Genomic DNA, 27,990 nt, shown 5'->3' on the forward strand with positions numbered 1-27,990 from the left:
CACAAGGGCAAAGGATGTAGCTTTGCAAAATGGGTGAGCCAGTCCAAGACACCTCCAACAGAGCAAAGGCTGGCCTTGCCTCTCCTCTGGTTGTTTCCACCGCTAGTTTTGCGTGAGTTAGAGTGCCTGTCTGACCCCTCAGCAGGCCGGTTCCCCTTGGAAAATAAGGAGAACATTAGCCCAGCAAAAAAATATGAATAGTTTCCTTGTAGGTTGCTGAAAAACTTTCTGTGCTTTCAGCCTCAGTGAGCTGTTAGATGAGACGGGGATTTCCTGAACCGGCACGCTATTACCCAGCTAGTTAAACCTGGGCCCTGGCCTGCTATCAAGGCCAAATTCACTTATCAGCCACACAGGAGTAAAAAATTGTATGATACTTTTCCTCTGAAAGCTGGTAGGAAAGCATGCAGACCCCCTTACCAAAATTTCCACTCCGCCCAGCATGCTCCCAAAAGCCAGAAGCCAGGCTGCCTTTCAGCAAAGAGCTGAAAGCAGAGGTGAAGCGTAAGCAGAGTGTAACAGAGCGACAGAAAATATTGCTTCAGCATCCCCCTTTGATGTCCTTCTGTCATCAAGACTGATTGAGAGATATCAGGTAAGTTTTTTGTCACCTGCAGCAAAAACCCGAATCATGTAGATTGTAGATTGACAGGTTAGTAACTTCTTTCATTCTATCTCCAGTCGATAACAGGGGAAAATTGCCTTTTGTCTTTTGCTACTATTTCTATACTTTTATGCTCTTTAGTACCTCTTCTTTTTTGCTTTGGACTGCAGATCAATGACCTTTTTTTGTATTCCTAGATGTTGCCTGTAATATTTAGCCTATGTTTTCAGACCGCTTTGAATACCTATTTGCTGGTGCGCTGTCTGTCTCTAGAGCTCCCAGGATCAGATCAAAAATAACATGGCCACATAATAAAAGAACTGATCCAGTAAAACTCAGTGGTTCAATGCTGTTAAAATGGGTAGATTAACATTGTGCCAGCAGGCTTTGTGATTGATCAAATATCATCTGTCCACACTTTCATTATTTTGATGGAACAGGTAGCTCTCCTCTTTACGTGCAGTATAAAACCCATAAAACTATAGCACTGGCCTTGTCTTCTCTGACTGATTCAACAACGCTGCGACCGGGGATTCCTGCACAGACCAGGCTACGTGAGGATTAGGAAGGGGGTTGATCTGCTAATGCAAAGATTGCTCTTCACAACCGCGGTAACACAACATTAGCCTGGGAGACCAACGACACCTGTGAATTCTTTCTGCAAGACTTCAGGGCCGAGGCTGGCTGGGGCGACAGGAGCACTTTGAATTGCTCCACGTGCCAAGCTTAACTGAACCTTGCACTGTATTTCAGATTAGGAGCCCAACAACCCTATTCATGGCTAAATACGCCCACGGCTACATCTATCATACCATCAGATGAGCGGACTGCATATTAGGTTTGCTGCTCCTGAGTTAAAAGTTCATTATGTACAGCATTCAGAATCATTTTTCAGCCTGGGGTTTTGCTACTTTCATACACCCAAATGTGTGTTTAAGCCTTATCTTCAAATATCCTACTAAAAGCTGTGGAGGTCTTTGTCTTAGAAAGCTTGCAGAAATTTCTAGTCTGCTTCTTAGTAAACAGCTTTGATTAGTAGGAGTGAACTTAGTGAAATTCTTACTTTCTAATCAGAATCTTGGGGTTTTTTCCTCCGAAGGATAAAAAGCTGGTTGTAAATAGAAATGGAATACTTTCCTCTTGTGTAATGTTTAACTGCCTAGCTGCTTCATGGTCCTTAATGGTAAGCAGAACTCTTTTAAACCTTCCCGTCCCCATTTACGGGTAACCAGGAGATGGATTTTTTGTTCTGGTTTTGAACACAACATAGGATCTATGACATGTGTCATCGTCCTACATCCACTCCTGCTTTCTTCCTCCTGGCGGCCAGGAGCTAGATTTGGCTCACTGGCAAATCACTGAGGAGTCTGATGGCTCCATCTGGCACACGGGTCATGGGGCAAAGGAAAAAAATGATGCTTTGTCCTTCAGCTACATGAAACGCAAGCTCAGCAGGAGCTCAGGAGAACATCTGAAACCAGGTGCCTTGTGCAGTGCATAAGGATGCTGATGCTGAACAACAAATAACAGGTAAGGATCAGAAGGCACGATCTGAGCCTACTGGTTAGTCAGACTGAATTTCCTGGCTGGTTAACAGAGTATCTTTCCTTTCATTTGTCAGAGCTCTATCATTGTCAAAAGGTCCTTGCACTCATCCATCTCAAATAACCATTTTTTTTTTCTGTTTTTCTCTCAACAGTTTTTCTCTCTGCTGAAACTGAACGGCACCAACTTTTTCTATCCAGCTTTTTTTTCTTCACAGTTTTATACTTGTCTTTTAAAATAGTTACAATTAAAAATTATTCTCCATTTTCCCATCCCAAGTTTCACTTTCTCCCCACTCAACGTAGGCTTATGGACCTTAAAATCCCCACAGAATTCCTAAGAAGTGTTAGCAAACAATATTGAGAGATGCTTCCTTCACAGTATTATCCAGCTATCAGCATTTTTTAAAACCCACTAATATTATTGAAACTTTGATTGCTTCAGTATCAGCAGCCCAGAACTGAAATTTCTTGTGACATCTTCCAAAAGGAAGAAATTATCTTTCGAAGATCAGCCCAGTCAGATCTGAGGAGACCAGGAGTTATTTTTATGAGGTAATATGAACCCCTTTTCAATGCTATTGTTTTTCATTTGGATTATTCCTTTTCTTTGTACATAACCACATCGGAAAGCTACAAGCCATGTCTATATGACCAGCTTGGTTTAGCATTGCAGAATAGTGCTGAAAATCTGATCCTAGTGCTGCAAGCAAGCCAGCACGCAAACCTCAGGAGGACATCTCACTACTCCGTATCTGGGGTTTTTCCTTTCAATAACTACTGACATCTCTAGAAAGTGCTTAAGGACCTTGTAATGAAAACACAAGTCAATTATTAAACACTAGCATTATTGGTCTCCTCTAGGAGACTGAAACCAATACTTTAACTTATCCAGTTGCTAAATTTAGGGTGGAGTTGAGATTTGGTGACATGAGGCAGAGCCCCATGCTCATCTGTTGTTGAAGGTTGCCTCTGCAAGATCCAACTGTGAAGTGATTCCTGACCATTTATGTTTTGGAATGAAGTAAGGTTGGATATCGTAGAATCATAGAATCATGGAATGGTTGGGGTTGGAAGGGACCTTAAAGATCATCCAGTTCCAACCCCTCTGCCCTGGGCAGGGACACCTTCCCCTAGACCAGGTTGCTCAAAGCCCTGTCCAGCCTGGCCTTGAACACCTGCAGGGATGAGGCATTGACAGCTTCCCTGGGCAACCTGTTCCAGCGCCTCACCACCCTTACAATACAGAAATTCTTCCTGATATCCAATCTAAATCTGCCCTCTTTCAGTTTGAAGCCGTTACCCCGTGCCCTATCATTACACTCCCTGATAAAGAGTCCCTCCCCATCCTTCCTCTAGGCCCCCTTTAGGGACTGGAAGGCTGCTCTAAGGTCGCCCCGGAGCCTTCTCTTCTCCAGGATGAACATCCCCAGCTCTCTCAGCCTGTCCTCATAGCATAGGCGCTCCAGCCCTCTGATCATCTTCGTGGCCCTCCGCTGGACCCCTTCCAGCAAGTCCACGTCCTTCTTGTGCTGAGGACTCCAGAGCTGGACGCAGTACTCCAGGTGGGGTCTCACCAGAGCGGAGCAGAGGGGCAGAATCACCTCCCTCGACCTGCTGGCCACGCTTCTTTCGATGCAGCCCAAGATGCGTTGGCTTTCAGGGTTGCAAGCGCGCATTGCCTGCTCATGTTGAGCTTCTTGTCCACCAGCACCCCCAAGTCCCTCTCCTCAGGGCTGCTCTCAAGCCATTCTCCGCCCAACCTGTATGTGTGCCTGGCATTGCCATAGCCATATGGTTTGCCACCGAACCCCTGTCTTTCATGTTCTTGGATACAGAAAGTGGCGTGCCTTAGCCATGCTGACCTTATGGTCCACATAGCAGTTGTGGACCCATCCTCAAATGTGGTGACCCAGGTGTGAGAACTGGGTCTCTCAAAGTATATGGCAAGATGATGCCAACCCGTTGGCAGAACACGAAGGAAAGACTTCTCAAGTCAAAAAGACTAAATTCAACTTATGCACAAACTTCATGCAGATTTAATGTGTTTGTTGGATGAACAATGAAGTAGAGTGCTGTGTTGAAGCACAAGAGAGATGAGAAGTCCCATGAGACCTTTTTAATGAAGAGAATTTTGCCCAGATGCAGATGCAGCATGTAAGGTGTGACAGTCTCATGTTTTGGTGACTCTACAATCACACATGGGAATAGGATCGCATATTTTCTTATTTGTTTAATACTTATGTCAGTTGATATATGGAAATTTTGTTTTTTCAACTACAATCTGAACCATCAACAGTTATTCAAAACAGGACTCTTCAATAGTAGGTCAAGAAGGGCGTGTGCTGCTCTGCGATCACACTTTTTCAGAGTTTCTAATTCATACAATTTCACAGGGGATTCCTCTGTTAACCAGCTGCTTGAGAAACTTGTCATATGACAACTGTCAAGGCTCAAATTCTTATTTTTTTATCATTGAACATAAAATCACATTTGAATATAACAATAGGATATTGAGTGAATTTGTGCGTATGACTGTCTGCCTAAATATATGTTTGAGGGCTTTTCTGGTTCACTCTTAGTCTCTACCTCAGGCCTTTCTCAATCCCGGTAGCTTTTCAGTGAAAATTAAAAAAAAATTAAATATCGTTACCTTTAGAGATTAATCTTTTCTCACATATAGTAGTTTTGCGCTAGCCTTCATGGGAGGAACAGTAAATGAAATAAATTGCAAAGGTTTCCCAAACAGCCAGGCACAGAGAAAATAAAATAAATCAAACAAGTAACATTTCTGTGATGAAATCTGTTTTACAAGCACGGAAACCGGAAGAATCAGTCAAAAAGTAGTAAACATCAGCCCGTGGTTCTACATATTTTTTTGAAAAAGCAGCTCCTTTTCCTTTGCCCTTCTTGCTTCAAGTTCCCCCATCACGGGCTCTCTGGCAGTGGTGCTCGGGGATAATCTCCTGGAATACCTGAGGCGTAGAAGCCAACAGGATTAAAGCACCTCGTGCTCCTCAGCAGGGTCATGTGTTGACCTGCTGATCCCAGCAAAAGGCATCATTTCCCAGCAAAGTTCTCACTTCGTTTGCCTATACATTGTTCCTGCCCTGCTGGGATTCTCCCAATGCATAAGGAAATAATTCACAATGCTTTCCGTAAAAAAATGAAACCAACAAACCCACTCTTGCTAATAATAGTGGTAACTGAAGAAAACTGTGGGTAATTCATGTGCAATTTGCCCAGCAGTAAAACAATTGCTGTCTGTTTGCTTCAAGGGGCAACTTCAAAGAATGTATAACTTCTAATGCCACACATACAGCTCTGCTGGCTCTCATCGGGCTAATGTATAAGAAGAAAGAGGTGGGTGGTCTGGAGGCTGCCCAGTAACACGTTGAGTAAAGACTATAGATACGGTGTTTGGTAACTGCCTGATGGGAGAAAAACAGGAGTCAAGATTTGTTTTCCAGCTCTGGAGACAACTGCTTAAAGTGCTTTCTCCAAATCTATTGGTAGATTGCTTGTACTCCCCACAAAACTGCAGAGAAGATTTGGGTGCAGATTTCAGTGTCTCATTAATGGTCAAAGCGCTATGGATTCTAGGGGAACAAAAAATTATATTTTTCTGAAGAGTTTATTGCTTCCCTTGTGAAGTTTCTTCGCTGTGTGCTGGCCCGGGAAAGGCAGCTTACACTGAAATATAAAACTGCCGAGCCAAACCATTTGTTCTTGTTCTGCCCCATGTTCTCACTTAATCTGACCGTGTTTTATGTTTGCTTCCTCTTAAGATAATAGATAGCTTACCCCTAAATTGTTTATTTTCTCATTTTTAGGTTCACTGTGCTTATTTAACTGATCAGATTCTTCTGGGTCTTTTTTAAAACAACCATTTACTATAAAGCATATAATCAAAGAAGGAATTTGAAGAGCTGACAACTGTTTCTGTGTCCAAATTTTAATTTTACTTCCTCTCCAATTGCCAGAGGAAAGCAATCATGTGCTAGGCAGAGATGAAAGTTTATAATAAATGCCTGTATTTTGAAACCTGTAGGGGGTGGGGAAGAAAAGTCACTTGGCTTTCACCCAGAACATGTGATAATCAGATTAACCCTGAAGTGTATTTTGTGTGTAAATGCCTCCAGGCTAGGAATGGGGAAGGACATTGGAGGGTGCACTGTAGCAGAAGTCAGCAGCGAAGCATTCCTGGTGGAGGGGAGGAATTTCTTTCACAGCCAGGACTTTGGAGGGGTCAGAGAGAGCACTCCATGCACTGAAGCATAACGCCAATGCTCTCCTGCTGCTCTGTGAGGATGTCGCTGTTTGCCATGGGTTTTCTGCTAGCCATCCTTCAGCCGTCCTCCGGCCAGTTTCCCAGAGCCTGTGCAAACACGCAGAGCTTGCTGATGAAGGAGTGCTGTCCCCCCTGGGACGGAGACGGGTCCCCTTGTGGGGAGCTTTCCAGCAGAGGGTCCTGCCAGAACATCCTTCTCTCTCAGGCTCCGCTGGGACCACAGTTCCCTTTCTCAGGAGTGGATGACAGAGAGGACTGGCCCTCTATATTTTACAACCGGACGTGTAAATGTGAAGGCAACTTCATGGGATTCAACTGTGGGGAGTGCAAGTTTGGTTTCTCAGGACCCAACTGCACTGAAAGGCGACTGAGAACGAGAAGAAACATCTTCCAGCTCACCACCAGTGAGAAGGACAAGTTTCTTGCCTACCTTAACTTGGCAAAGAACACCCCTAGCCAGGACTATGTTATTGCTACTGGCACGTATACTCAGATGAACAATGGCTCCAACCCCATGTTCAGAAACATCAACGTGTATGATCTCTTTGTGTGGATGCATTATTATGCCTCTCGAGACACACTCTTAGGTGGGTCCAGTGTGTGGCGGGACATAGATTTTGCTCATGAAGCCCCTGGTTTTCTGCCTTGGCATCGGGTCTTTCTGCTGATGTGGGAACGTGAGATCCAGAAGATAACAGGTGATGAGAACTTCACCATCCCCTACTGGGACTGGCGAGATGCCAAGGACTGTGTGGTCTGCACTGATGAATACATGGGTGGCAGACATCCCACCAACCCTAATTTACTCAGCCCAGCATCATTTTTCTCCTCATGGCAGGTAAGGACAGGCTAAAGGGAAGGGGAAGTGATTGTGCCAGAATTATCCTACCTGACTTGAGGCTCTTTAGTGGCACAAGCTGGGAGCTTGGCCATGCTGCATTCCCTTAGACATTCCTGGAGAGAAGTAAGCACTACCAGAGAGAAATCAGATTTATATGGACTTAATCTTCCTTTAGAGATGTTCATTTGTCTCTTTGCCTCTTCTCTATCTGACTGTAGGATTTAGGCTGCTTAATTAAGAACCCAAAGTTAAGGTGGAATTTACATCTTTGTGTCCAGACATGGTCTTTAGCAGGCTAAACAGGCTTGGGTCTTCTGAAGCAATCAGGTGAGAAAAAATAGGATTTACGCACACAAATTGCTAGCATACAACCAATGCAAGACAACTGATGACTGAGAGATGGAAATAGAAGCAAAGAGTTTTCAGAGGGTCTACCCCTCTCCCAGTGCCTTCCTCTATCCAAGCGTTTAAAACTATTCAATTAAGCTTGTCTGCTTTCAAATTAAAAACAAAACAAAGAAATAAACAAAGAAACAAAATAAATCTTTAGATCGGAGAAGAACCAGCTGTGTAACTGACATCAGTAGTTCAAAAGACACTTAAGAAGTAATCTCTATTGGTCAAAGGAACTAAGTAAACTCAATATATATTTGTGCCACTTAAAAGCACTGCAAATTAAAGCAAGGTAAGTTTACATATTTACATAGCTGATGTGTTCTCATACAGCTGAACTATACTGTGCTGTTCTAACACTGAGAGCCTCTAGTCTCTTGCTCATTACTGCCACATCGCCTGAAATACAGTGACAAAGGTCTATTGGCTTCCATAGATGCACTCCATCATGACAATACCAACAGTCCCTCCTGGCACTGAAGTCTATGATTATGTTGGTGTAAATCTGTCTGTGTTCTATTTATTTCTGTAGCAACAGCCCAAATGAAGGTTGGGCAGTTTTACTGATTTAATGGAAAGTGAATGAGACAGAAGCTCCAGCAGTTCTCTGATATTCTGGCATTACAAAACAGCAACTAACTTGTCTGGTTATACTGTATTTAGTCTTGATTTGTGTTCTCTGAACAACACAGACTGCATATATACCTGTAAATGCAAACATTCCCAGACACTCTAACAGACCTATTTTACGACATTCTCTGGCATAGTAGTTCTCCCACAAACAGGTACTTTTCATGGACCATTTTCAGGAGAATATTTACATACAGCCACCTTGTTTGGGAGCCTAAGATGGTTTTACTGGCATAGACATGGATTGTTTCACATTATTTGACCTCATTGCCATAAAGCAGATACAGCTACAAGCGTGTATTTTCATCCCATTTTCCAATATTCTGCTTGTTTCTAGCAGCATGAGTCTGGATGAACCCTCCTAACTTAATGAGATAGCATCGCCAGAATGAATTCAATCTGATGCTGTTCTGCTCTGAGATGAATAAAGACTTATGTGAAAATGGTACCAGTGTTAAAGTGTGTTAAATGAAACCAGAATTTCACTAGTTACATGTGTTGGGTGGAGCTATCAATGCAGTACGCTGGATGAGATAACCAAGGCAGGAGGAGGCAGGTAGTATAAAGGAACCAGTGAGCTGCTAGCGGAATTTTCTAAAAGAACTGGAGGGCTCAGATAGGTATGTTTAGCTAATTTTTTCAAAGGTACTATTGATCATATACAAATTCTTATAATTTTTTCATCCTGGTCAGGTTTATAACTTCTAATTTAAGGTCAGCTCCCACAATTGTATTCTGAAAATATAGACAGTTTTTTAAGAAACAACCTGCTTTAACTGATATTTTTGTATAACTTTAATAGGTGCAACAGTAAAAATTGTGCAATGTTTAAAACACATTCAGTATCAGCATATTTATGTAAAAGCACCTAAGTCCTTTGCTGAAGTTTTCCAAGTAATTTGTGAAACTGAGTGCTTATCACTTCTATTTTTCAGCCACTTCTGGAAATGCTACACTGTTATCAAAATTTCCAAAGCAGGGCTACAATAACTTGACCTTCAAAGGGAATTATTCCCCTTTAACATCCTCTATCGCTGTATATCTCTGCTCCCTTATCTAGAGAAGGAATGAAAGAGATTAAACAGATCTGCATTTTCAGTCCGTGAGTTTGGGGTGAAGATACAACACAAACTGATATTTCTTTATTAGCCTTGAATCCAAATTTAAACAGTGGCTTACAATTGAATAACTTGGTCAATGCAGTTACTTCAGTAGCACAAAGAAATAGATCAGAATCTCACTCCAGAAAATCAAAAGGGAACAAAAATAGCCTTAGCTTGAACCGGAAAACAGCCATAGATCTGCTGCAGAATACGCTGATTATCCAAGCTCTGTAGCTAAACAGCAAGAGGGAAAAAAAAAAAAAAAAGAAAGAGGAGGATCCAGAAATGTGATGGAATTTTTAGGCTTTTAATAAGCATTCAAAATAAAAAGAGGGCAAGAGAAACCTTTTGAATAACACATCTATAGTATGGTGTCCTTTTAGAATTTTAAGTCTCTTTCCAAAGCATAACAAAACAATGCCTGCTATGTTAGGAAATAGTTATAGATTTATTGAAGAAAAGGTAAAGTGCCTATTTGCAGAACAGCATTTCTTCTCTTTTTTTAATCCCTAAAGAAAGGAGAAAATACTTTATTCCATTGAGAAGTTGCCATGGCAACGTGGATACCCATGAATACATGCTGAAATTCTTGCTTTCGCCTTACTTTTTCTTCAACATGCTGCTGTTACCACTTAGCTGAGTGAATTATCTGTCCACATTTTTCTCATATTTATTATCTAAGTGAAACTTCTGATTCCTGCCTCTGTTTTTATCAGCAAGACTATCAGGGATCTTTAGTGTTTTTATTTGTTTTCTTGGCTTCTGTTTTAGGGTAGGTGGAAAGGATTTTGTCATGTTTTCAGTTACTTGTTTGTGATGATTCAAGTGTTGCATTCAGAATTAGGACTGCATGACACCTACTAACGCTTTACCAAATTTTGCAATTCCATCCCGACTTAATGGAAAGCTATGTGGGAAACAGAGATACTCCATGACATTTTGAGTGTTTTTAGTTTCAGTGCCCATTTCTATAATCATTCAAGATAATGGGTTTGCTAAGGAAAAAATTATTATGTCTCACTTTAGTAGCGGGTGAAATTCTGCTTTCCTCTGCACCAGGACTAATTTGTAGAAATAACTGAAGTCAGCGAAGTTGCAAATGCATAAAAAAACCTTCTGCAAATAAAAGCAGAATATTTCTGCTGGTAGTTGACATTAGGGTTCGGGGATCCCCACAGCGTGCTCGACAGACAAGGAAGAAATAAAGCTTGAGAATGTAAGTGCTGGTTTAGGTTTGCTATTGTGGCAAGCAGGCTATACCCCAACTTCAGTCCCCTGTGCCTTGTCTCTCCTGTAAGAAGAGTTACTTGAGAGAAGCAGTTGCATAACGTGGAGAGCTGTCTGCTCTCGGATGCGCTGGTGTAAGCCTGCAGCCAATTCTCTGTTGCAGGCACCGAGAATTTCCCTCAGCACTTCATTCCGTATCACCCTGCAGAACCACTTACACAAATGCGAAGCTACTACAAAAGCGAAACAAGTTACACAAATAGAAAATGGATATAATGCTCCTGAACTAATAATGACAGCACTTTAGATCCATTACCTGAAAATATGACTTCATAAGAAATACAAAATTCAGCTATTCAGACACAGTTATTTAATTCTAAGCACAGTTTATCAGGGAGCTGTATTGCTAGATGAATAGTCTGAGAGGAACACTTGAAGCACTATTTCACGTCCACCTTGAAAAACTGCAGGAAATTTTCAAAAACAGAAACACCAGAAGCCAACACTTGCTGATTCTTAAATCAGCCAAAGTCTGATATCCACCTGTCTGTGAACACCGGGGTATCTCATGAATTCAATGACTTTATTTTTTATTGCAACTTAATAGGTTTTGGTGCCAGCTATGGGCTGGTAAACTGAAAAAAAACCAAAACAAAACAAAAAAAACCCAAACAAACAAAAAAAACCAACCACACACAAAAAAAAAACCCAACAGCCCAAATGGAGTAAGTAACTGCAAAAGAAGAGTTTGTCGAGATTGGTCTCCGAATGACATGCTTACATGGATTATAAACTTGAAATATTTCCTATTACAAAGAGATAAGTCTCCACATGCCACACCTCTGTGCCCCAGCCTGAGGGAATCGGGATCTGTGCTCAGCAGGAACAGCCACTCGCGTATCCTCAGCCTCCTAAGTCACTGTAATCGCAAAGTAATTCCCCTTCTACCACGGGACCACGAGTGGCTGACAGCCGAGTTTGGCCTGAGGTTGCTCGGCTGTTCTCTAGCATATAGCCAAGCTTGCTCAGGGGTCATGTAGTGCAAAAGATAAACATCTTCAGAGGTGTATAAATTAATAGATAATGAATTTCCTAAAAATTGGTTTTGTTAATAATTCACCAGAAGAAACCCTCTACCTGTAGAGAGTTGTGTCTCGTGAGTTTGTGGTAGACATGGAGACAGCAACACTAACGGGACAGCTTGGAGACAGCTGTAAAGCAGGGAATCACGGTCTGCCAAACCAGAAAGTGTTAATGAATATTTCAGTAGAAATTGATAGCAGAGCTTCCTACTCCTCCCCAGCACCATTTTGAGGTGCTGAAAGGGGTGTAAGTGGGGGTAAGTAACCCCCCAGTTCTGGGCTGCCTCTGAGCAAAGAGGTGGAACGCAGCCAGCTTTTGCTGAAGGCTGAGAAAATACCTTGAAGGCTCCGGGTTTGTTTCAGTGCTGTCAGTTCACGTTTGTCTCATCTCCTTTTAGCTTGAGTTTCACAGCTCCTCCAGTTAATGCATGTGCCACGGGGGTCAGAATTGCATTTTCCCAGTTTGGTGAGTAGAAGGAAAAATTAAACCTCTTTACAATTGCCAAATGTTTTAAATCCAGCATGAGGGCTGCACTTTAGTGCCGTTCCCAAGCGAGAATGTGAGAGTAAGTGGAGAAAGACGGAGAAAGACAGGGAAAGGCAATGAATCAATGCAAAATCTCTTTTGGCCGCATAGTGGGATCCAGGGAGTTCAGGGAGTTCAGGAGTCTGGACTTCACGTAGGACAAACAGAGACACAGGGATGTGTCAAGGAGGGCCATGAAGTGCCCACATCACACCCTTGGAGAGCTGGGATGGGCACCACAGACAAGCAAGTCATGTGGCTGCTCTGGCTGTAGTCTGAAGTGGTTCTTTTAGGCTATGTTAACCTGGAGCACTGTGAAAACATGCTGATATAGTTTCTTAGCAGGGGCAGAGTATTGCCCAGTGGGGTCAGAGGAGAAGCAGAGCAAGGGACTAGCTCTAAATGAAGTAGAGATGTGGAGTAACCCCTTGAGTAGCTCTACTTCCTCGGCACACTGAGGAACTTCAGGTCACTTTGTAAAATGAGCAGCTATTTCAATACCACAGAAATTCACCTTTTTCCAAGTATTCAGGTAGATATTACCTGCATTGCACGTCCCTGTGAATGCAGATCTAATAAAGCCAAAGCAATTAAAAAGAATTTGTCACTAAAACTCCCAAAGCTTTCAATTGAAAAATAGCAGACAAAGGACTGAACACTGCTGAAGACTCCTGTGATGTAATTGACTTTATTTAGGCACAGGGGCTAAACTGGCAAGCAGTTGCGAACTAAAAGGCAAGAGGGTTTCCCATTTGTGAAAAGGTGTGAGACTGCAGCAGCGCTTCCACACGTTTACAGTCTGTTTTCTAAGAAACGGTACGAAGATTTGTGCTAAAGATCTCAACTGCAGTGCACGGAGGGATTTTTTTGCTGGGTGCTACGAGGCCCAGGAGCGATGCTGTGTATTCTGGACTGCCATCTGCTGGCATCTGCTCTGCTAACTGCTTACATAAGCTTTTCCTGGGAGTATCTTCCTCACAATTTCCCCGGAGCCGGTGAATTCACGCATACCAGAGAGCAGGCATTGGGTCTAGTTTGAATACGAAGCTTTGTCCAGGTTGAATCGAGAAATTTGCTCGGGACTGTTTTGAAAGGTGACAAAAAATCCTGTGTTAAAACGGCATGTTTCTAGCAGAAATTCCTCCTGCTGAATGAAAAGAAGGCAATGGCGTGACCCATTTTGTGCGTGCTTTATGCAGATTACATCCAGGAGGAACCATTTAACCGACCTGTGTTCTGTTACCACTTACACATCACGTGACTGATAAAACAGCAAATTATGGTTTCAGGATAGACCCATAATTTATATTACCTAAGTTACACCTTTCTGGAAAAGCACCCTGCCTAATTTTATGGCCAGACTTTCATTTTCAGTTCAGAACAAGTAGCAGAATGTCACAGAGAAGCATTCCACATGTTGGCATTTCTTGACCGTGGGTTACCAGGTGCCTTTTAGCACCCGGCTTCTGTTTAGGAAGACTTGGGTTAGTCAGACAGTTAATAAGGGCTACACTGAGACATAAATAGAAAAAAAATATTATCACTCTAACCATTTATAAGCCTCATACCGTTAACAGTCGCATGAAATCCCACTGAAATGAATAAACAGAACGAAGGGGAAATGTTCCTTTGTTTAGGTATATTTGAGCTCACATTGGAAGATTCCCTGTCTGAATATCTGAAAAACTGGTCTTGAAGGCAACATGTGATTCCTCTTTAGGACTCAACAGGGATATATCCCCAGTGCAGTGGGGAGAGGATGAAAAGGCAGAAGATGGCAGGGCAGAGAAAGCAGAAGAAGGCATGGACCTAGATGAGATCCATGGGAAACAGAGCTGGACAGAAAATCCACATGTATGTATTTTCTGAGCCAGGTACCAATTGGGAAATGGGTTGAGCTCCACCAGCCAAGACACACTTGCCCTTTTCACTAATGCACTTCTGGGAACATAGGACTGTGCATTTTTATAAACAAAGAAATTACTAGAGCATCTCCCTCAGCCTGCATCATCCCCCTATTTTCCTTCTGACAGGAATAAACTCTCTCAGCAACACAAAACAATGATACAAACAGCACAGTAGCTATGCTTTGTGTTTATAACTCTAGGTCTCTCCCTCTTGCTACCTCTCTCTTCTCGGTGGGCATTCTTAAAAGAAACTTCTTAGAGGCACAGTCCTGACCTCAGCCCCTCTTAGACTCACAGTCCTGACCCACTTGGTGAGATTCTGGGTGGAATGTGCACATGGGACTCTCTGATGGACGACTACCTACAGCCTCCAAGGGCACCTTAGTAGTTTTAACAGACTAGGTCAGATTTCAGCAATAGAACAGTCTCTAAGGATAAATTTCTCTGATAAGCTTTCTTATCTCCTCAAAAAAAAAAAAAAAAGAGTTGAGAATAATTTATTCATTCTATTCATATTCATAGGAAACTTATCATTTAAGAACTCCAGATTCTTAAAAAATCTAGGTTATATCACCAGCTCTGTCATACGTTTTCTGTGAATTTGTGGTCAAATCACTTAGGAAAGGATTCATCTCATCCCATTCCACGCTTTCAGAAGTCAGTTAGGCAGGAAAGCAACTTGCCTTTGGCTCCATCTTTAGTCACTTCAGAGGCACATCCGTGCCTCCGGGGTGTGATTCATCCCATCCTAATGCAGAAGCAGAGCATTAAGCTGAACACTCTTAATTTTGCTTCCCTTGCTAACTGCAGTCCAGAGACGGTTTCTGCATTGATTTTTTACACATTTTATTTCATTGACTTAGTCAATGGAGAGACTTAGGCACCCCTAGAGGTAAGTACATCTCACCTACCAGTCATCTGGCTTAGAAGGGCTGAATCACGCTCTGGAGATGGCTCTATCGACTGCAGAGGTTGTCCTATGAAGTGTTGCTTCAGTCTGGCAATTTGGACACAGCTGGTGCCAGTGAAATGAATCTCCCACTCAATTCCTCCACTAACAGAGAACCTCATGTTCCTCCACCCCATTCACAGCAGATATGATTGCTTTCACTCACCTTCTTGTTCATCGTTTTGGTCCATGAAATAGAAGTACACCTCCAGGATGAATGAAGTCTGGAGGCTTCAATGTTGTTTTCTCCCCTATGATGTCTCATTCAGTAATGAGACCCGTTCTTTCTCCATACAAAGTTCTTATTAACCACACTGATTACCTGCCAATCACAGAGTGCTACATTTTGAAGGAATCTCTGGTGGTTTGGAGTTTTATTTGTTTTGGTGGGTTTTTCAGAAAAAAAGCAAAACAATAGGCAGCAGTTTTGGTTCAGAGCCTCAGCCTTACCTAGCAGGGATACAAAACGACTTCTGGGAGTTTTGAGCCACTGTTGCACTGTTTCATTTTCATAGATTTCTCAGGTGTATCACTATACACACCCACCAAACCGTCTTGTCTGATCTTCTGCTTGTCCTTGTGTCATTATATTTTTCTCCATCCTCCATCCTGTCTCCATGTCGGGCAAGTTCCTGAATATAAAATACAAATATGAGTTAGTACTTGTACTAACTCCCTGACGGTTCAGATGAAAAAAATCCTCCCTCTCCTTCCGATCACTGTCCAAGCAGGGGATGCAACAAGCGCTACTAAAAAAGCCTATGGTCATCAGAGGACACACATCCTTATGTAAAAAATAAGTTATTGTGGCTTATAAAGATAATGAGCAGCACCTTAGTGACACTGACAGTCTGTGTGGGCACTTTCAACCCAGGGAAAATGTGAAGGACTTTGACTTGGCCAAATGAGCTGACTGTCATTTGAATTTACATTGAACTACTTTGCACTTCCAGGAGTCTCAAATTGGACTGGTAGCTTTCACAGATCATCTGACAAATAATGACTTGTTCTGTAATGGTAACTGGACTTTGCCTGTGAGCCCAGAACATTTATATAAATGATGTTGGATTCTGACAGTATTTGATGTCTGTATTCATCTCTCTATTTAAGGTTCTCCCCCAATACCCATCACTGCGGTATCTCAGCTGGTGATATATGTTCATCCCGACAGTAACGTCTTTTGCCATTTTGTACATATAGCATCATCAAGACATAATGAAACTAAATGTCCACTTAGTCTGACAAAGCACAGACATATATTTTCAGAAAAAAAAAGATTTTTTTTTCATATTCCAAGTCAAAAATTCCCCCTCTTACTGTGTGGGGAGAAAAATCTATGACTACGGCTTTGTTCAGTAGCCTGCTGAAGCCAAAAAAGCCTCCATTTAGCAACTGCAGCAGCAGATTTAACTCCATTTGTGTCCTGCTGCATTGGTAGGTAACACTGATTTTGGCCTCAGTGAGTTTTCAAGGGCCTAAATGAGAATTGATGCCTTAGTCTACACGGGTAGTTTCAGATAAGATTAGTGTATTATTTCCAAAAATGCACTGTATTAGAGGGGTGTCTTCTATGAAATAACCCAGCTTATATTAAAATCATAAATAGAAAATTTAAAAATCGATATATATTCTTGCAACGTACTTTTAATACTGTACATTTTCTTTGCTCCTTAAAAAAAATAATTAATCAAAGTACCTCTTTTGTTTGCTTTTATTATTTACAATTGCAACCCTGCTAATAGGAAGTGTTTTATACAGGTAATTTGTACTCGGTCTGAAGAGTACAACAGCCAACAGGCTTTATGCAATGCCACAAGTGAGGGGCCTATTCTGCGCAATCCTGGGAACAACGATAAATCAAGGACCCCAAGGCTCCCAACCTCAGCTGAAGTTGAGTTTTGCCTGTCACTGACTCAGTATGAATCTGGATCCATGGATAAAATGGCCAATTACAGTTTCCGAAACACTTTGGAAGGTAACATGTTTTATTTTATTATGCCATTTCCATCTGTAAATTTATTCTCTCTGGGATTAAAGTCTCTAAACTCTGGGCAGTTCAAGCTGATTCCATGAAGCACCACTCAAAAAGGAAAAAAAAAAAAAAAAGAAAGAAAAAGAAAAATTTATGCTTTCTCCTGGAACAGCAAGAGACAGAAAGAAACATGTTAAAAGCATTTGATAAGAAAATATAAACTACAGACTAGATCAGATCCTAAATCCATCTGTTAGGAGATATTGTCTCCTGCTATTGCCAGCACCAGGCACAGCAAAGAAATGTAGTACTGCAAAAAAGGAGATCATCTAATAATCTACTTAAACATGATCATAACCATGTCCACGTGGGTTACAGGTTTGCCTTGGAATCCACCGTCTCCCAGAGGCAAGGCTGGATAACAAGGGTGAGAGAGGATGCTGCCAGTTGGCATGTTATGTCTACACCCTGCCACTGTGAACTCCATAGCAGACTTCTCCCCAAAATCTCAGGATTAAGGACTAAGTGATACCTCAAAAATGACCCTTAGTATCATTTCCAAAAGAATTCAGTTATTTATCTTAATTTTCTAACTATCCAACCTGTTTTGAATGTTCCTAATTCGCTAGTAAACAAGGGTTCTTTGCTAAAAGGAATAGTTATTCTTAATTATCTGTCTACCCAATCTCTTTTGAATTTTGCTAAATTGCTAATAAACAAGGATAACACGTTATATATTTATCAATAAATATTGCTAAAGTCTCGTATATCAGCTGAATCAAATATGATCTACTTCTCACATCCCAGAGATTTTTGCTTGCAAGGAACTGTGCAAGGGAAAAAACAGGAACATTTATATAAATGTTGGTGTGAGGATAAGAAAGCAAAGCTTTTGATATATTCAGTATTGCTGTTAATACAGTGCAGAATGCCATAAAGCTTTCTCAGGAAACAAAAAAAGTGAACTATTTTCTGCTCTAAAAACAGACAAAAATGTGGAATTTGTCTGCTGAAGCCAGCAGAGAATCCAGACGTTAATTGACTCCAGCTCTGGACATAGATGTGCTTCCTACCTTTGAGAAAGGGAACCGTGTGAAGTTTGGGAAAGAAAAAGGCGACATTATTGAGTAGAGGTTTGTTCACATTTTTCTCCATGAAGTATGTGGATAGACGCAAAGAGTGGAATAGGAGGAGCAGAGAAAAGGGAATTAAAGCAAACAAGTAATGAAATAAGGACAGTCTACCATCATGCTGCTAGTATTGTAAACAAAAGCAAAGGCACAGTCAGTGGAAGTTATGCAGAGGCACATAGAGTCAAAACGGACCACTCACAAAGCCTAAATTTCAGCATCATGACGGTTCATTAAATAACTATAATTCGTGAGTACTTGCAGAAAAAGGACAAAACCTGCTTTTTGTCAATGCTAAGTCTAAACTGACAGCTAAACAGTCACAGATCAAGTATACCCCGTTGATACAAATGGATATGCTTTCCTATGAAAATGACAGCAGCTATTTGAAAAAAGGTGATAACATACGTGTTCAGCAGAATTGCACAATGATCAGGAAAGTACCTACAGTTCCCAAAGAGCGTGGAAGAAGTTACTTTAACTCTAAAATGAGAGTCAGTGTTTTGTCTGATTAATGCATCAAGCCCTTTCTCTACTGTTGTCTCTTTGTCACGTTAATTTCATGGTTAGCAAGCACAGTCACAGCTGGTCTTTCTTAATATCATAGTGTCATCTGCCAATCACACTTGAAGAGGGTCATACTTTAATCTGAATGATGGCAATGTCAGTGCAACTGAAAAGATCTCTTCTGGATCAGTTTTTCCTCTGAGTGCATTCTTTTGTTCTGTCTAACAACCCTTCAGAAGTTGAAGAGTATTCATCATTCTAACTGAAGTTATGAAGATCCAGCTCACCACTGTGATCATTTGGAGCCCTCCAAATGCCACAAAAGTCATGTCATGGTTGCCACCAATAGGCTCTAATGGATTTCATGTGATTTAGATGGTTCTTCCAATAGACTGAGGAAAAGTGTTCTTGAGGATGTGTGCAAGTTAGATACGATTCAGAAGCCATACAGCTGAAGTAGCTACAGAAGTGGGGAATCAATGGAGCTCTACATGGGGAAGGATGAGGAGCTCGTTGAGAGTGTATGGGTTAAGATTAAAGGGAAGAAAGGGGAAGGTGATGTTACAGTAGGGGTCTGCTACAGGCCACATGACCAGCAGAGCCAAGCAGATGAGGCCCTCCATAGGCAGATAGAATTGGCTTCGCGTTCACAGGCCCTGGTCCCTGTGGGGGATTTCAACCACCCTGACATCTGCTGGAGGGATGACACAGCAAGGCACCAGCAATCCAGGATGTTCCTGGAATGCATAGATGACAGCTTCCTCCTCCAAATGGTAGAGGAACCAACAAGAAAAGGTGTTATGCTGGACCTCGTTCTCACCAACAGGGAAGGGCTGGTGACCAATGTGAGGCTCAGGGATAACCTTGGCTGCAGTGACCACAAAGCGATAGAATTTAAGACCCTTGGGGCAACTAGGAACATGTATTCTAAGCTTATGACCCTGGACTTTAGGCATGCAGACTTTGGTCGCTTCAGGGATCTGCTGGCCAAAGTGTCGTGGGACGAAGCTCTAGAGGGAATGGGGGGCCCAGGACAGCTGGTCAGTACTCAAGGATCACCTTCTCTGTGTCCAGGAGCAAACTATACCAACAAAGAGGAAGGCAGGAAAGAATTCTAGGAGACCTGCCTGGATGCACAGGGAGCTCCTGGACACACTGTCACACAAAAAGAAACTTTATAAGGAGTAGAAGAAAGGACAGCTGGAATGGGGGGCATATAAGGAAGCTGTCTGAACAGCAAGAGACCTGGTGAGAAAAGCTAAAGCTCAGTTGGAATTAAATCTAGCCAAGGAGATCAAGGGAAACAGCAAACATTTCTATAGGTACATTAATGGTAAGAAGAAGACTAGGGAGGGTGTGGGCCCCCTCAGAAAGGAAACGGGGGAGCTGGTGATAAGAGATATGGAGAAGGCTGAGGTTCTCAATGACTTCTTTTCCTCAGTCTTCACTGGCAAGGGCTCCAGCCACACTCCCGGAGTCACAGAAGACAATGGCAGGGGTTGGACAGAACTGCCTCTCGTAAGTGAAGATCAGGTTCGTGACCATCTGATGAACCTGGAAGTGAATAAGTCCATGGGACCCAATGGGATACACCCATGGGTACTGAAGGAACTGGCGGATGAGGTTGCTAAACCGCTCTCTATTATATTCCAAAAGTCATGGCAGTCTGGTGAAGTCCCCACTGACTGGAAAAGGGGAAACATAATCCCCATTTTCAACAAGGGAAAGAAGAAGGAGCTAGGGAACTATAGACCAGTCAGTCTCACCTCTGTGCCTGGTAAGATTATGGAGCAGATCCTCCTGGAGGTACTGCTGAGGCAGAAGAATAACGAAGAGGTGATTGGGTACAATCAACATGGCTTCACCAAGGGCAAATCATGCCTGACAAACCTGGTGGCCTTCTATGAGACGTCACAACATCAATAGACAAGGGGAGAGCAACTGATGTCATTTACCTGGATCTGAGCAAAGCCTTTGACACTGTCCCGCATGACCTCCTGGTCTCCAAGCTGATCAAATATGGCTTTGATGGACTGACAATTCAGTGGATAAAGAACTGGCTTGATGGCCACACCCAAAGAATGGCTGTCAATGGGTCCATGTCCAAGTGGAGGCCAGTGACAAGTGGAGTCCCTCAAGGATCAGTACTGGGACCGGTCTTGTTTAAGATCTTCGTCTGCGATATGGACAGTGGGATTGAGTACACCCTCAGCAAGTTTGCCGACGACACCAAGCTGTGTGGGGCGGCTGACATGCTGGAGGGAAGGGATGCCATCCAGAGGGACCTTGACAGGCTGGAGAGGTGGGCCCATGCCAACCTTATGAAGTTCAACAGGGCCAAGTGCAAGGTCCTCCATCTGGGTCAGGGCAATCCCAACACCGACACAGGCTGGGCAGTGACTGGCTTGAGAGCAGCCCTGAAGAAAAGGACTTGGGGGTGCTGGTGGACGAGAGGCTCAACATGAGCTGTCAGTGCGCACTAGCAGCCCAGAAAGCCAATCGTATCCTGGTCTGAATCAGGAGAAGTGTGGCCAGCAGGTCGAGGGAGGTGATTCTCCCCCTCTACTCCACTCTCATGAGACTTCCCCTGGAGTATTGCGTCCAATTCTGGAGCCCCTACTACAAGAAAGATATGGACGTGCTGGAACGTGTCCAGAGAAGGGCCACAAGGATGATCAGAGGGCTGGAGCACCTCTCCTATGAGGACAGACAGAGAGTTGGGGTTGTTCAGTCTGGAGAAAAGAAGGCTCCGAGGAGACCTTATAGTGGCCTACCAGTATCTTAAGGGGGCCTACAAGAAAGCTGGGAAGGGACTTTTTAGGAAGTTGGGTAATGGTAGGACTAGAGGGAATGGATTAAAACTAGAGATGGGTGGATTCAGACTGGACATTAGGAAGAAGTTCATCACCATGAGGGTGGTGAGACACTGGAACAGGTTGCCCAGAGAGGTGGTGGAAGCCCCATCCCTGGAAGTTTTTAAGGCCAGGCTGGACGGGGCTCTGAGCAACCTGATCTAGTGGGAGATATCCCTGCCCATGGCAGGGGGATTGGAACTAGATGATCTTTAAGGTCCCTTCCAACCCTGACAATTCTATGATTCTATGATTCTATATTATCTTGGTCATAGTGCTGCATGGCTTCTGGATGCTTCCAGTTAGCTCAATGTAGGGGCAGAGCATGCCTGTTTTATCAGTCCATTAAAATGTGCTCTCCTTGACATGCACTGTAGCCCTTTCAGAGCACCCGTAGGATCCCTCATAAGTGATTTGAAAAGGGAAGAAAAGAGATTGAGAGGCTCTTTTTCTCTCAGCAGTGAAGGTGGACCTTTGCAAGTCCTATGATCCATGTGGAGGGAGCCTGGGAAGCTGTAGCACAGTGAAGAAAAGCGCTCAGCAGGGTACAATTGAGGCAATGTATGTCCCCTCCTTAGAAGTTCTGCAGACATAAAACCACAAAAACCAAAACAACCTAACATTAGATCCTTTCCATTCTAGGTGAAATCCTGTTAATAAAGTGACCATATTTGCTCATAGTCCAACTCTCAGTGCAATTGCCAGAGCCTACATTGTTGTCTAACTTCATAGCCTACCTAAAGGAGATCTACAGTGCCCAAGAACTGCTATGGAAGAGAGTAAAGGTCAACAGAGTGATGTTACCTTTCTTTCCATAAGAACATTTCATTAGATACAGAGATCACTGGGGTGAAACTGTATCCACAGCGTTTGATGATAAGGGCTCTTTTGGTGATGAGTCTGTCTGAATGCGAGACAGATGAGGCTCAGTAGGCATTTATCTATATTACTATGGAGATGGAGCTTATTCCATCAGAAAGAGTGTTATTCTGAGAAAGCTTTTTTCATTATTTTTCTTTGCATATATTTTGGTTTTTAACCTGAATTATTTCAACACTCAGTTTTACACCACAGGACCACAAATGTTTCTGTCAACTAACTTATTTAGCTAAGAAGATAGTCAACTGCAATGCGAAGCCATTCAATTCAACATTGCATGGCTAATGTCAAAAAAATGGTGGAAAGTTTTTAAACTAGTTTACTGCCAAAAAACCCCATATTGTGTTAGCTTCTTTGTTCATATGGCCTGCTTAGTTTTTTGTTGTGTACAGATGCAAAGCTTAAATTGCCAGCTTGCATTTATTGTGTCAGTGCCCACTTCTGCGTGACGGCATTCTTACAAACCTGCTAACACTCTATAGTTCCTAACATTTACTTCCTTTTCTAAGCAAAAAGCTTTTCAGTTCCTCTTTAGTTGTTTACACAAGTTTGTGCCAATACACCTAAGGTCAAATTCTAATCTCTTTTAGATCCAAAGTAAATCCAAAGTAAGTCTATTGACTTTACAGGAGTAACTCTAGATTTACAAAAGATGACCAGAACCAAGCCAATGACTGTAATTCAGTGGCTCCTGATTTACACCAATGTGAAGTTTACTCCTCAGTTTTAGTTCTGTAATGGAAAACATCTGTGATCACTTAGAAGAACCGAACATTTAGAAGAACCACTTCTGGGCAAAATTTTATGCTCTTCTGTGCTTGAGTGCACTGGAACAAAGACACCTTTTTACCCTTCAAAGGGGTAGGTATCATAGAATCATAGAATCATTGAATTGTCGAGGTTGGAGGGGACCTTTCAGATCATAGAGTCCAACCATCAACCTAAAGCTGACAAAAACCATCACTAAACCGTGTCCCTCAGCACCACGTCTACCCATCTTTTAAATACTTCCAGGGATGGTGACTCAACCACTTCCTGGGCAACCTGTTCCAATGCTTGATAACCCTTTCAGTGTAAAAAATTTTCATAATATCTAATCTAAACCCCCCCTGGCGCAACTTGAGGCCATTTCCTCAGCATTATTATGAGCAGATGCCAACAACACAGGCCAAATCTGTGTTTGACTGACAGAGAATGCTGCTATAGAGGCAGAAATTATGTCACTGAAGAGTAACCACAACAGTCATAAACAGCAATGGTCAATATTCAATAAAATAACACTTCCCTGAGGCTGAGCACATGGGTTGCTCTCTCACTCTGGGACAGGCCAGTTTCTGCTTTGACTGAAAAACAACAAGTTAAAGCAGTTTGCATGTTGTCCCTTGAAGTGGAAGCAATTTTTTTAAATAGGATTTGTTGAATCATGGCCCTGACTGAGGAACACTGTTGACTTCATTGAACAATTCACAGATACAAGAAGAGAACAGAAAACCAGTCCAGTTTATAAGCAGCAGGTGAGATCAGAAATGGATTAGCCGACTGCAAATGAAATAGTTGAGTTTCGTCTTTGTGTAGTTCAGCCTTGATATGACATCTTGCATGTTGCCTCCTAAGAATAATGGCTGGAAAACTTAGAATTTCTTTTTCTTTATGAGCAAATTCCACATTTGAAATTATTTCATTCATGGCAACTTCAAATGAAAATCAATGCCTTCTAAGTTTTGCAGAAAGTGAGAAAAAACATTTTAAAAAAAAATTCCAGAAGTCTATATCACTTTCGTTATTCATGTATTAACTCATGACACGTGGTATCAAGTCAAGCCAGTCATAGCATTCCACTGTCTGTCACAATTCTGTATCGTTACTGCTGTTCTGTCATGAAATAATGGAATAAAACATCAAACGCTTCAAAAAGTAATTTCATTTTGATAGGACATTTTCCTTTTTTTTTTTCTGAGAGATTTTAATCTGGAAAACTTTTCTCAGTATTTTCATTGTGATCCATATAGCTAATGAAAAAAGGTTTCTTAAAATGAAATTTGCCAACAGAAAACTTCTAATTAAAAAAGTTTTAGCCTACAGCCAGTATTCCTCAATCAGCTCAAACTCTCAGTCTCTAGGTAAATTTATGCTGCACATTGAGAAAGTGCTGTCAAGATGAGGAGGGTCATTACCAGAGAACTAGAAAGACTGTTCATCCCAGACCACAGTGAAGCTCTACAAGAGTTGTTTTAAGGAAAAAAACCTAGATGGTGACATGGCCTAAATTAGATAATCACAAACTTTCATTTACCATAGCCCCCTGGGCCAAATTCTGCAGATCTTGCAGCTACCTCACTCCAGAGAGATTACAGTAATAATATAGCTTGTGAAAATATGTAAGATTTAACCCTGAAAAATTTCCTGTGAGATTGCCAATGGCAGAAAAATTCCACAAACATACGACAGGAGAACATCACTAACTTCAAAGACCAACAAGGATATGGCCTTAAAATTCTTATATCTGTATCTTCCTTCCTGTTTTAAAGTAAATGTATCCATCTGACTTGAACTACTCTAAAATGTGAAACATTTATTAAAGAAAAAATCATCCCCAGGGAGAGTGGGAATAAGTATATCAGCCAGACTTGGACTCAGACGTAGAATCATAGAATCATAGACTCATTTAGGTTGGAAAAGACTCTGATGATCATCAAGTTCAACTGTCAACCTGACACTGCCAAGTCCATCACTAAACCATGTCCCAAAGGGCCACGTCTACACATCTTTTAAGTATCTCCAGGAATGTCGACTCAACCACTTCCCTGGGCAACCTGTTCCAACGCTTGACAACCCTTTCAGTGAAGAAATTTTTCCTAATATCCATCCTAAACCTCCCCTGGTGCAACTTGAGGCCGTTCCTCTTGTGCCATGGCCTGTTCCTTGAGAGAAGAGCCTGACCCCCCCTGGCTACCCCCTCCTTTCAGGAGCTGTAGAGAGCGAGAAGGTCTCCCCTCAGCCTCCTCTTCTGCAGGCCGAACCCCTCCAGCTCCCTCAGCCGCTCCTCACCAGACTTGTGCTCCAGACCCCTCACCAGCTCCGTTGATCTTCTTTGGACACGCTCCAGCACCTCAATGACTTTCTTGTAGTGAGGGGCCCAAAACTGAAGACAGTATTCGAGGTGTGGCCTTGTCAGTGCTGAATACAGGGGAAAAAACACTTCCCTAGTCCTGCTGGCCACACTGTTCCTGACATAGGCCTGGATGCTGTTGGCCCTCTTGGCCACCGGGGCACGCTGCTGGCTCATATTCAGATGGCAATCGACCAACACCCCCAGGGCCTTTTCCACCAAGCAACTCTCCAGCCACTCTGCCCCCAGCCTGTACCACTGCACGGGGTTGTTGTGACCCAAGTGCAGGACCCGGCACTTGGTCTTGTTGAAACTCACACCATTGGCCTCAGTCCATTGATCCAGCCTGTCCAGATCCCTCTGTAACGCCTTTCTACCCTCAAGCAGATCAACGCTGCCACCCAATTTGGTGTCATCTGCAAATGCACCGAGGGTGCACTCAACACCCTTGTCCAGGTTGTTGATAAAAATATTAAAGAGAACCAGCCCCAGAACCGGGCCCTGGAGAACACCACTTGTGACCAGCCACCAAGTGGATTTAGCTCCATTCACCACAACCCTTTGGGCCTGTCCATCCATCGATGCTACAGCTTTCTATACAGGCCAGATGATTTAACAGCTCAGTGCCATTGGAGACAGCCCTGCTCCTCTATGCAGTCTCCTCCATCCAGCAGTCAGTTAGCTCTCCTGCTTTTTTTGGTACCAACACTGGTTCTCATCATACCCTTACACAAGATACTGTCTCTCAGTAGCCTGGGAAAAAAAATGAGATCCCAAACTCCAGCGTGGTTTTCTGACAGATTAGTGAGTTAAATCAGTTCACAGAAGGACTAACAAGAGCTGCAGTTAACGACTGGGAAGGCAGAGCATGGGGCAAGGCAGGTGAGGAGAGTGGAGTTCCCCCATCTAGAGGCAGGGAGTTCTTATTTCAGCTCACTGTACTCGTAGATCTGTAGCCTCACATTTTCTGTAGAGGTGATTTTACTGCAGCTACCACACTGAGGTTTCCTGTACGCTGAAAAAATTATCATGTTTTCACATATTCTTTTTAATTGACTCTACCCTATTTCATAGTATGTCTTCCTGAAAAGCTGATTGTCCTGAAGCCTTTTAAAAAATCTGAAAGAAAAGAGTAAGACCCAGGCTAATAAAATGAAGTGAGACCACATTGTGGTTTTATTCCTGCTAACTTTACAATTTATATGGAGTTTTCATAACAAGAAATCAGGTATTAGAACTTCTCACGTGCATGGTTAAACATGATGTCAGTTTTGACACTGACGGAACGTACCCCAATTAGCTTGGAGCTTCTAAAGCTCTCCCAGTTACAGAGCTTTTGATTATTAAGATAAATTGCTTGTGTGCAGATGTTCCATGAAAAGATGTCCAGAGCCAAAACAAGTATTCTGTATATTGGTTTTATGAATGATTATATGAAGTGTTCGCAATGCATTAAGAAGTGTTAAGTATCCCGAGTCTGATATAAAGCACCTGGCCTTCTGCCTAAACTCTGTGTAAAGTCTATCTTCCTCTAAATATACTTATAATGCAGCTGAATATAAGTGGGACTTCAGAATGATATACAGATAGATCTTTTTCAGTTAATATTCACAGAAATTTCCTAGCATTGCTATATCAAGTGATGCCAGTGATCACCCACTGTGGCCATCAGCAAAGAAGGCCAAAATCATTGCCATCAGTTCCTGTGAGTTATGGCCAAACTGTCAAAGTACATCATTCTTCATAGCACATCTGGTAACATTTTGTTCTACTGTTTCCCCTCAGTGATATCTAGGTAACATAGCATTCACCATTAGGCAAATTTCTGTGGGCAAGATTTTCCCTTGGAGAACTTCTGCCCGTTGCTGTTTATGTCACCATGCAGTGTCTTCAATAATTCCAGTCCACATCTGATGCACTTAAGACCTGCAGTTATCTATAGGCATCAACATGTTTCTCTTTCTCTCCTAAATGCAGACTCACTCCGCCTTGAAATCTTACAATTTTCATCATAAGCCAACTCTACCTCCTCCAGCCATCTTCTAAGCTGATTATGTTTTCTTCTCTGACTTCCATTGAATTTCTCAAAACTTTTGTTACAATCAGAAAGATGGATGGTTGTTACGGTATATTGGTTCCTACGTGCCACAGCTATAATTTGATCCTTATAATTATCAATCGTTTTATGCCAGAAGCTTTTCCCGTGTTTGAGGAGGCTGAAAGACAAGGCAAAGAGCGATGCAGGAATTTAAAGTCACAAAGAGATGCAATCATTTCACACAGAAGGTCAGAGTCCCAGTAGGGTATAAAATTCAAGTTTCCGAGTTCACAGAGTATGACTCTACTCATGAGGCATCTCTAGCCACGTCTCAATACTTCATGTGACTCAAAAAGGAGCAAATCCAAAAAGCAAAACAGTTGGTGCTGAGGACCCAACATCCATG

At 42.5% G+C, this 27,990-nt stretch overlaps 1 protein-coding gene across 1 annotated transcript in view; it reads left to right on the top strand.

Moving 5' to 3' along the window:
• The first annotated feature begins 6,434 nt into the window (after positions 1 to 6,434).
• Positions 6,435 to 27,990, top strand: part of TYR (tyrosinase) — a 57,020-nt gene continuing 35,464 nt past the window's right edge. Inside the window, exons 1-2 of the mRNA XM_074573028.1 lie at positions 6,435 to 7,277; positions 16,856 to 17,072. Coding sequence (XP_074429129.1) covers positions 6,435 to 7,277; positions 16,856 to 17,072 — 1,060 coding nt within the window. The remainder of the gene's footprint in view (positions 7,278 to 16,855; positions 17,073 to 27,990) is intronic.

The sequence above is a fragment of the Larus michahellis genome, chromosome 1 (assembly GCF_964199755.1).
Source record: "Larus michahellis chromosome 1, bLarMic1.1, whole genome shotgun sequence".
Lineage (NCBI taxonomy): Eukaryota > Metazoa > Chordata > Aves > Charadriiformes > Laridae > Larus > Larus michahellis.